This window comes from Etheostoma spectabile, chromosome 12 (genome assembly GCF_008692095.1).
Source record: "Etheostoma spectabile isolate EspeVRDwgs_2016 chromosome 12, UIUC_Espe_1.0, whole genome shotgun sequence".
NCBI classification, from domain to species: Eukaryota; Metazoa; Chordata; class Actinopteri; order Perciformes; family Percidae; genus Etheostoma; species Etheostoma spectabile.
The window spans coordinates 25983246-25994054 of record NC_045744.1 but is presented as its reverse complement, the minus strand read 5'-3'; the positions used below and the strand labels follow the sequence as shown (position 1 = coordinate 25994054).

General features: G+C 38.2%; 1 protein-coding gene and 1 long non-coding RNA gene across 7 annotated transcripts in view; one reads left to right on the top strand and one right to left on the bottom strand.

The window, feature by feature from the left end:
• crtc1a (CREB regulated transcription coactivator 1a) overlaps positions 1–10100 on the bottom strand; it is a 19955-nt gene extending 9855 nt beyond the window's left edge. For 2 of the 6 annotated variants that reach the window (XM_032532233.1, XM_032532237.1), the window contains exons 1-11: positions 9924–10100; positions 7618–7734; positions 5778–5903; positions 5210–5271; positions 4063–4157; positions 3267–3352; positions 3129–3169; positions 2494–2684; positions 2167–2312; positions 1766–1858; positions 534–632 (exon numbers count right to left, since the gene is read on the bottom strand). In XM_032532233.1, the coding sequence (XP_032388124.1) occupies positions 534–632; positions 1766–1858; positions 2167–2312; positions 2494–2684; positions 3129–3169; positions 3267–3352; positions 4063–4157; positions 5210–5271; positions 5778–5903; positions 7618–7734; positions 9924–10049 (1182 nt within the window). In that variant the 5' untranslated portion in view covers positions 10050–10100. Of the gene's footprint in view, positions 1–533; positions 633–1765; positions 1859–2166; positions 2313–2493; positions 2685–3128; positions 3170–3266; positions 3353–4062; positions 4158–5209; positions 5272–5777; positions 5904–7617; positions 7735–9741; positions 9857–9923 lie in introns of those variants that run through there. The other 4 variants (XM_032532234.1, XM_032532235.1, XM_032532236.1 and 1 more) reach the window with 4 other exon arrangements.
• LOC116699578 (uncharacterized) overlaps positions 3241–10809 on the top strand; it is a 13507-nt gene continuing 5938 nt past the window's right edge. The window contains exons 1-2 of the long non-coding RNA XR_004334459.1: positions 3241–3253; positions 4889–4893. This is a non-coding gene — a long non-coding RNA (uncharacterized LOC116699578). The remainder of the gene's footprint in view (positions 3254–4888; positions 4894–10809) is intronic.

Sequence of the window (10809 nt, the reverse complement as noted above, 5' to 3'; positions counted from 1 at the left end):
CAGTGCAATAACTGGGACCAAGAGAGTGTAGGCCACTTCACTTCTGCAGTTATCCAAACACATTCCCACTGAAGCAGAAGAAGAGTAGCGAGAGCCAAGATTCAGGATGTGCAGGGCCTTGCAAAAGCATTTAGATTCCTTGACGTTCTGCACATTTTGTTGTGCTTTTATGAAGTAAAAAAGACAATAATTTTAAGACTGTAAAGTTTTTTGTATAGTATACACTTTAAAGAAAAGAGAAAGCACAATTGCACGGCCATACACACTTTAAAGACAGTATAGTTTTCTTTTCTTTTTTTTATGTGAGTGATCGCTATACAACTTACATTGTCTACCATGACCGCACTTTGGTGGAAAAAAACTTTATAACAGAACAAAATGAGCCAGAGTACTTTGACAAGGCCGTGTGTATCATCAAGATCAACACACACAACCATCTGAAGACACATTTTCAGGAAAGCCTCGAAAAGCAGCCAGGAAGAAGCATCCACGACTGCGATACACTGATGTGAACCGACGCGCCCAATGCTTACCGTGTTCATGTCCATGGTCATGTCATGTTGTGATGACGTCTGGTTGTCCGACGTGGAGCAGCAGTTCACGGAGGACTGCAGCTGGACCAGACCTGTCTGCTGGGAAATAAAGAGCAAAGTCATTAATGGATACAGGCATCAGGCATCAAGTATCACTTTATACGTTTTAATGCTGGCTTATCACAGATTAAGTACATCAGTATCTGCTTTTATAGTCTGTTGGTTGATATGTAGAACTAATTAGTAATACATAAATAGCTACGACCTGCATTATTATGCAATGTATATTAGGGCCTTCCAGCTTAATTCATTTTCCAGTGGTTTACAGTTCAAATTTTACTGTAATCTTATAAGTATTCTGCCGATCGTTGGTGACAATGATGTTCATCAATAAACTGTCAGATATCTTTAATATCTTGGACATGTGTTTGCCACAACACTTCAATAAATACCTCTGAGGAATCCTATCTACAAATGTTGTTTACATGATGTGTTTTTGCCAAAATGAATGTTAAATTATATATTAGTGTTTGTATTACGCTCAAATGCCGATAACTGTATTAAGAAGACATAACATTGCTCAGAATAAGACATCAGAGAGGTCTTATTTTTACTCAACAAATCATGTTTGAATCATTTCATATCATTTCATCATTATCCCGCAGAGCAGTGTCTGCTCGGGTCCAACCCAAACTCGACAAGAAACTCCTCAACAAGAAACATGACAGAGGTATGTGCCCTGCTGATAACTTGAAACTTAATTTAACATTTAATATTTAAAGTATTTTATTTTAGTACAGATGGCCTGGTTTTAATTTTTATTTTTTTTTAGTATCAGATGTTGTTTATTTTACTCATTTTTTTACATCTGGATGTTGTCATTCTTACTCTTGTGAAGAATGTGCTGGTCCATGAATGACTGAAATGAAGCAGATTTACAGGAAAATTGCAATGCACAGCATTGGGGGTAATAAAACCCATCAAGCATGAATAGATGTGCAAAGAGGACATTTTTTCATGTTAAAAACATTGGTTTCCATTTGGACTACAATATAACAGCAATGACTGGTAAAATCAAGCTTTCCAATGTAACCACTTTGGTTTTGCGTAAATACTGCAATAATTGAACAAAATAAAAAGAATATTGCATGTAATTCAAGGAGAAGTTAAACTGTATAGTTGTGAATGCGGGAATTGAGGAAGTATGATTAGAGTGCTGCTGGGAAACTCACTTGCTGGCTCTGGTGGGTCTGGGACGACGGCTGCTGGTTGAAGAAGGCATACTGGGACAGCTGCTGCTCAAGGTTCATGGCGTTGATGGCCGCCTGGGGCGGAGCACAGCAACATACAAGACATGAGGTTCCAATGCTCTCTGGGAAATGCATTTATTTCTGTACAGTTGAGTGAGTTCCCCTTTACTGTATATGCTATAAAACAATCTTAAAAAAACATTATTTTATACCTACCTAACAAGAAATGGCTTAATCAGGGCACTTTTTAACACCAGAAACTTAACCTCATAACCCTTACTTGCTAGGAATTGTCTCAGATAAATTCAATCAAACAATCAATAATAAATTAAGCTTGAATGATTGATTCACTGACTCAGGTCAGGTCAGAGACTAGGCTGTACCTGAGAGAGGGTGAGAGGAGGAGATGTTGGGGAGAGCTGAAGGTTCTGGTGCTGGTGGGAGTCTCCTGCATTCAGGATGAGAGGAACCATGTCGTCCTGCTCAGGCTGCATTTCCATGGTTACTGTGGGCTGAGAAGTGTTCACTCCTACCCAACACACAGAAAACGGCACAAGGAAAGAGTTAGTTTTTTTTTATTAAAGCACACACAGAATCTTAAAGAAATTGGCACTAGAGAGTACTGAATGTTGAAACGAAAATTCATCAAGATCCTGCACATAACTAAAGGAAAATCTGAAGTTCTCATCGACCACTGTCTGTGGTGTTACCTTGCGTGTTGGCCAGGGTCTGTGTGCTGTTGGAAGAGCTGAACGAGGCGGCCACTGCATCATCTGAGTCGAGCGGGGTGGGAAGCGGAGGAGGAAACTGGATGTTGGTCAGGTCAGGAAGAGAACCGCCAGTGTTGTGAGCTGCTGGCTTTAGTGAAGTGGTCAACTGCTGGTCCGGAGACGGGAATATGCTGCAGAAAACAGACGGCCGCAGTGAACTCCTTAACAACGACAAGCTTTGGTACACTCAGCTGGCTAAGGTCAATGACGAAATGAAAAAACAGAAGCCTAAACACTGAGTATCTTATGCGATTTACTAAACTACAAAAGGAAATGTCCAATGCAAACAACAGAGATATTCGGACATTGTGCATTTGGCCAGTGGTACAAATGCTTTGGCTCCACACTCTTATTACATTGTCAAAGTAAATTAACATTATGTTTAATTACAGAAGGCTCAAATGTAAAGCTATGTTGTATTCATACTTGTTCATCTGATGTGAGTAAATATGCACTTAGTTTGAAGTGCCTGTGCAGACTCAATTGCCATTTATCACTTCACCATCCAAGAAAGGAACTTAAGAAAACTTCCTCACACCAGTAAAAAAAACCAGGAAAACCAGGAAAATACTTACTGGATCCCTGGAACTTTGCAGAGCTTGGACCTTGAAATGTTCTATAGAGAAAAAAATGAGATTTTACAACTACGGTATTGTGCAAACCACGGATAAAACCTGATAGAAAAAACATTTATGCATGTGTAGGAGTTCTACCTTTTTGCAATCCCAGTTCTGGTTTAGTCCATCTTCATCAACCTCTTGTTTAATTGCGTCAGCCCCTGGTACAGTGAGCAGGAGAACTGGAGAGATGGAGAAATAACAACAACAACAACAACAATAAATAGTCTCCTTAGTCTCTTGGGTTTACTGATGTCCAGACCGTTTGAGCTTATAATAATCACAGCCCGCATGTTCTCAGTTAATATGACCAAGTCATGTTTGAATGCACAACAAAAAGCACAAAGAAGAAAACAGGAAGGAAGGAAGGAAGGAGACAATAAATGTGATATTAAGAAATTTAAAAGATAAAAAATACTACTTGGTTAAAAAAATAAGAAAAATGTGTTATTTTTATACCAATTCAATTAAAGCGCTCCTGAATTTGAAATAACCCGCCATTAGCAGTACATTCATCGGACACTTGGATGAACTTTGTCTTCTCTGCAGGGATTTTCCTCCTCTGCCTTCAAAGGCACATTCAGACCCTTTCATCACAGACTGGAGAGCACTCGACTGGACCGCCAACAGACAGCAGCAAAATACCAGGAAAAAGATAAAGGCTGACAACAAAACACCTGAGCAGTCTGGTTCAGAACTGACTCATTAGAAGCAGAACTGTTTAGCTCGGTTTCTACAGTATGAGCTTATTGTAATACAGTTTAACACTTATCTAAACCCACAGGTCTATATATAAAGAATATCATGTTACTGAGCATGTTCTTATATATCCTGACTTCATAAAGGTTTTACATTAAAACTTTAAAATGAAAACCCATTGAGAAAGGGCTACCTCTTTTTGGCTGGAGCTCCTGTGATCCTCCCATGAAAGAGACCTGCTGGACTGGAGTTAACGTGCTCTGGTGCAGTGCTGAGTCAGAGTTTGCCCTACAGCACAAGATTTTGAATAAAAAAAATCACACATACATTCTATTGTAATATCTTACAAACAAATACTGTATATGAAGTCAAGCTGAAGGATTTTTAAGATAATGTAATGTGCAGCTGTCACAACTGTATCAAATGTTTGATTTTTAACACAAGAATCCAGAATAATCTGAATGTGATCCTGTATTTTGAAATGGATTATGATTAAAATCAAAATGTAGGTCGCTAAATGTTTATTATTATGCAATATGTTTTCATAAATCAGCTAGGATTTAAACTGTCTTGTGTAGGGCGGGATTTAAAACAAATTGATTTTCAGATTCAATTAACGTTTATTTGAATGATCTGATATAAACTCATAAAAATCTCAAAATTGATAATTTGACCCACGTCAATGCCGGCGATCGCGGCCAACATTACTGTCTTTGAGGCGTTCGGTTTTAAAGCTAGTGTAGACATATTAAACTAGATGGGAAGGGGGCTAACTAATGCTCAAAAGCAAGGCACTAGCATGGCAGGATGATTAGCTTCAGGTACATCTAGTCTCTGGACCACACCCTCTGCACTATAGAAGGCACTTACAACACAATTTATTTCTGGTCACTCAAAACTCAATGACTTGCACTTTGTGTTGACTGCTCCAGTGTATTCATGTTAAATGGAAGTACATTAATGTAACTGCTTTGTAAACTTTATTTTTTTTTAAATAAGTGGACCAGGTTTGGATACAGCATTAGTTCTTTGAGAATCTCTTTCATATCCAAGCACAATTGGTTTTGTAAATGAAATATCCCAAATACAATCGATATTGAATCAAATGACGTTACCCACCCCTAGTATTGTGTTATGTTCCCAATTTGCCTTGTATTACTCTGACCCTGCATCTTTTATCATTGAGGAAATAACGCAATTCAGTGTATAGCAGTGTGGTACAAGTCCAAATTATTAGGGCAGGCCGTGTGAGGGATTTATTAGAATCATAATTAAAAGCGTAAACACTAAAGATAACCAGCCATGCAGGGACAGGGTTTCATCCTGAGGGGCTGTCTTACCTCCTCCAGCTGGTATCAGGTGGTGGTGACAGATACACTGAACCATATGGACAGCTGTCAATGTGAGATCACAGGTTAAGAAAATACAGCTGGAGACTGGAAGTCTGCACATTCAAAACATTAAATCTTTTGCTACTAGAATAATAAAATGTAACGTGAGATGAATAAACAGAGACGTTTATTTTTTTAGATAAAACGTATGTTGACAACGTTTTTTTCTCCAGGTACATAATTTGAATTTGGAAAAAGGGTAATAAATTAGGTAACACTTTACTTGAAGGTATCTACATAAGAGTGACATGACACTGTCATGACACATGAACCCTAACCATAACTTGTCATGACAAAAACCGGAGCGTTATGTCATAAACGTTTATGATTTGTTTATAATGTTTACAGTGTAATGTCACTCCTATGTAGATACCTTCAAGTTAAGTGTAACCATAAATTTTAATATATAGCAAAATATCGCAATAATACCGAATTGTAATAATATCGTATCCTGGTGTACCTTGGTGATTCCCACCCCTAATGAACAGCATACCAAACGGACAGTACTAAAGGATATCTGGCGTCCATGTTTGTCAATTGACAGGGGTTTTTGGTGGGGGGATGTGATGCGGTTCCGGTCCCGGTAGACTCGGTCCACCAGCCCGTGGTGTCGCGTCGATCTGTTTGTGTCCAGTCCTGAATTCTGACAAACAAAGACAGAAAACAATATTATTAACTGATTAAATTGTGAGCATTATATTTCAGTTCCAAATCATCTTTTTTGTTGTTGTGTGTGAGGGTTTCTCTAATCAGTCCCCTGTATTAGACAGTACTGAATATAAAATGCAAACACAACTGAACAATCTTCTTCTTCTTTAACTTTGAAGTCATTAATAAATGGGTTTTTTTTTTAAACGTATTGCACTAGTTCTGTAGCCCAGCACCAGTTTCACTGTCCTTGTGTTGATGCTAAAGCTCTTTATACAGGGATGAAAGTCAATGGTGCTCAGGGAAAAGTGACTATAGAAAATTGGAAAACGCATGTATCAGTAAAAGTTTAGATCTGGGAGGTGCCCATTCAAATCTGTTGATATGACTATGTTCTTGAGTGCATGGGCCATTATTCATCAGCTGATTCATAAAGGAAATGAGCCTTGACATGGAAACAATAGTCATAACTCCCACCATCATCTGTCTGCAGAAAAATCCAAATTAGTCCCTTACTTGATTTTGTTCATGTTGTCAATGGGAGGCTCTTATTGAGACTTAACTTTATACTGTATCTCTGTCCCCACAGAATCCTATTTCTTCAACACAAGTCAAATAAAAGGGCTTATCAAGCTGATGTCATTAGATTTTACTTTGTCTCTTTCCCTACATGCATATCAAAGACATTAGCTGTATACATTTATTTTACCAAGGATGGCAATGGAACCATGCAGATATAGTGCACTGCAGTGCTAGATGAGCATTCCTGCTACACAAGGAACAATAAAAACAAAATCAACTGGCTTAATTACTTTAGTGTGGGCATTATGCAGATAAACTATAACAAGGGCAATATTTTTTTTAATGAAGGAAAGCCGGTTTAAATAGGACCTGCTATTGTCACAAGCTTCATATCTTCCTTTTTTTCATTTTTAAAATATTCATTATTATGCAATATCAAAGTTTCCCCCACATTTAGAAAATGCAAATATGCCAATGCCAATTCATTTTAAAAACACTATTTGTCTGTTAACTTCCCTGCCATTTTCAATTAGTGTGTCTTAGAGACAAGGGACACAAAACTGTGGCTCCTTCCACAGAAAACAAAGCTTATTTACTTTGATGTAACACGGCACATCATTGCTTTATCTCAGAAATAGAAATTTAAGCAATGTATAAAGTTATGGTTAAATTGTCTTTCTCAAGACTATTGACACAGTGTTAATTAGTTAAAATATGTATATTGATAACTGTAATATGTATAACTGTTATTTTGCCATAGAGCTATGTAGAGGAGAGTGTGGTCCACCAACAGACACCTACTGTAGACTGTGGGTTGGTGTATTTACTCGGCCTTCTGACATTCTATACAAAGTGCTCTTGTTGCTTACATATGTAAACAGAACGTATGTCACTCCCTGCGTAGCAGAGTATTTATCTTGGGGAAACAAGGATCTCATTAACCAGCTGTTTTAAAAAGCAAATCAAATAGAAACATTTTTATAGTGCGGCCACAGGTTGAATAAATATAGCAGGATATTACTTAGCCACAGAGATGGGTGCAGTGGATATTAACTTATATGAAACAGCTGTGGATGATTACTGTAAAACAAATAAAATGTAATTCAACGCAAATGTACATCCAAACAGTATTTCAACTTCTGCTGAAAAGCTGCAGAATAATAAAGAAAGCACAAATGATTCCTCACCTGGAAAGACATATCCATAGCGCTGTTTCCAAGCTGATTGACATTTGGCAAAGAACCTCCATAGTACTGGCCACGGTTGGGTCCCAGCTGCAAGTACTGAGTTTTCTGCAACTGTAACTGGAAGCAGAACAACACCATGTTAAGACAAGACGCCATCATGTGAACAAAGGAATAAATACGGCTGTTTCTCAGACATGGACAGTTCAGGCTCCTGCACCAGAAAAAACAATAAACTGGCTATAAACACACCATAAGACTACAACTACAAGATCGAGTCAATACGGCACCTTTATGGTAATCCAAAATTATTCCCATGTAAGTACATATATTTGCTTGGTTGTGTTCTACAGATGGCAACACTGAAACCACCGTGCTTTCCCGATGTTGTCTTTGTTATCCACCAGTTTGAGATAAACTAGATAAGCTAGATGTCTTCTGCCAAAGTTTGATGCAGGGTGCTACAGTTGCAGCAGTCATCACAGCAGTGCAATGTGAATTTAATGACTTATACATGTGAAAAGTAATTAGTGGGAAGTAATGCACATCAGAGATATTTCAACATTGACAGAACTTGCACATGGTTGAAACAAAAAAAAAAAACTCCTTAATTACATCTGTTTATTTCCAAACAACCTCCAGTTCCATTTGCCATTAGAGAACCCGTGACCGCTCAATTACATTTTCTAATGCAAGCCCACTGCTCACTGTTGGCAGGGCAGAAAATCTAATAATAACAATTACTATGCCTGCATCACTGGTGTATTTTGATAAGGCTCTGACCTTAGAGTGCATCTCTTTACCCACAATCATATCTACTCTGTTGACAAAGGATTACTTATTGTAACATTTCAGGATGAGCAACAGTACAATCCAAATCTTTCAACCACAGCAAGACAGGTACAAAGAGAAGAGAGGCTGAATGGGAGAGGGAGGGGACAGGGTGAAAAGGATGAAATTCGAAACCAAGGGGCCCACTTTCCACATGTCTAATTTTGGCTGAGACAAGAGCTTCCTACCATTTGTCAATGCATTCAAGGAAAATATAATCTACAACAATAACACCTAAGCTCTCTGACTAACGTGTCTAGCCACGTATTCTAAAATACATATAACATGTTAGTTTTGATGCAACTTAGACATCAATTCGTGCTTTTGAAAAATTAAACAAATAAATTACATTTTTACCATTTTCATGAGTCGTGGTAGTTGTAAAAATAGTAAGAATCCACACATTTGCTAAAGCTCCATAAACAACCTTACTCACAGCAGACATTTTGACGTGTCATAGTTGGGGAAGCACGTGTGCTGATACGATAATAACACTAACTGGCTGTTACTACGCACAATTCCAGGACCCTGAAACCAAAGCAAAAAATCATTCATTTTATTAATTACACCTGTGCTCTTCCTACTGTGACATGTCAAAATGTCATATGTGTAAAAGACCTATGGAAGAGTTGTTGCTTTTTTATTGTTTGAGCCAGTTGGCCAGAGTAAATTTACAGTTTTAAGACAGAGAAGAAACACACGCATACCCAAGCACTTCAGTAGCTGCTCTTTGGCCGTATAGTCTGTCTGTGACAGTTAAAGCATACACGCAATGCAGCAGTGTTTTTCTGGCTGTCTATCCATCATGCTTTCACCCAGCAGCAGTCACTACTGAAGCCCAGCCTCCGACGGATTTATTTCGGAGGCCTGTGCTGCATGTGGCTTACATTTCCACATAATCTGCGAGCCTTCATCTATGGTGTAAATGTATGTCATGTTGAGGTGCACACAGGCCTAAGACCTGTCCGACAAGTTTACAAAGCCGTGGAGCACACACATTACCACATATCACGACCATACATAACACATTAAGCTACGAATTATGTAACATTACTAATTACATGTATATTTCTAAATAGTAGGTCACATAACATCGCTTTTGCCTAATCGCCTCTTCTCAGAAAGCACGAGACGAGAAGAAAATCATCGCTGCAGTTGGGCGCGCGCTGTCAAATACGCATGCACGCCCCTTTGCCTTCCACTTGCTTGGGACAAAAAAAAAAATGTAACGTTAATAACTTTTTTTTTTTTGGACGGAGGTCCCTGTCATTCATATCCACATTACAGGACTGTTACCTCCTGCCGGCTCTGTTGGTTGTCAGTCGTGGTAGAAAAAGGCTACGGCTCGCAGGAAGCGTCGTTTGTTATTGTTTACCTATGCTGCCCTGGCTGCGTGCGGCTCGAGCTACAAATGCATATTTGACATCTCGCCGAAGAGGTAGTGGGGGGGGGTGGGAAACAAGAAGCGGTGTCGTTACCCTCGCTGCACGCGTAATGCTGAGGTCTTTCATCACTTCTTCAAACGCCGCTGTCTCCTCTGCCTGCTTCTGGTTATGCAAAGCGATTTTCTCGCTGAATTTCCGCGGATTGTTCGAAGTCGCCATGTTTCGCTCTTCTGCTCCGTTTTCCTTCAATGGTTAGTGTCAAGAGACACGCAGTGAGGACACACAACTTCCGGTTAGAGGGGTTGCGATAAGTAAAACAAAACACCACAGAGTAAGTAGGCTACGTACAATTGAAAGTTGTGTAAAGAGGTTGCTTTTTTTTTACCACCACGAGACAAGTTGAGGTCACAGAATCACTGGCCTGATATATATACACTTTATTTGTACTACCTTTAAATCCATGTTTTATACTGCTATTTAGCTAACTTATTATTATATATATATATATATATATATATAATATATATATATATATATATATATATATATATATATCTGTAAAAATTTTGTTTATATTAATAGTCATCTGTATATATATTTATAGTGACATATCCACCTGTAAATCTTGTTCACAATACTTGTTATCTATATATTATATTTATAGGACAAATCTATCTGTAAAATTCTGTTTATAATAGTATTCATTTCTATATTTATTCAGTACATATCCATCCTGCACTTATGAAACCATTGTATATCCTGCACTTACTGCTATTGCACTTCTGGTAAGACCCAAACTGCATTTCGTTGCCTTGTACCTGTACCTGTGCAATGACAATAAAGTTGAATCTAATCTAATCTACTATAATCTAATATTACATTCTTTGATACGAACAGATAATCAGGTTGTTGTAGCTAATATTACCCAACTTTGTTGTTTTAGACCCTTTTTAGGGGGGATTTTTATTATATTAATAAA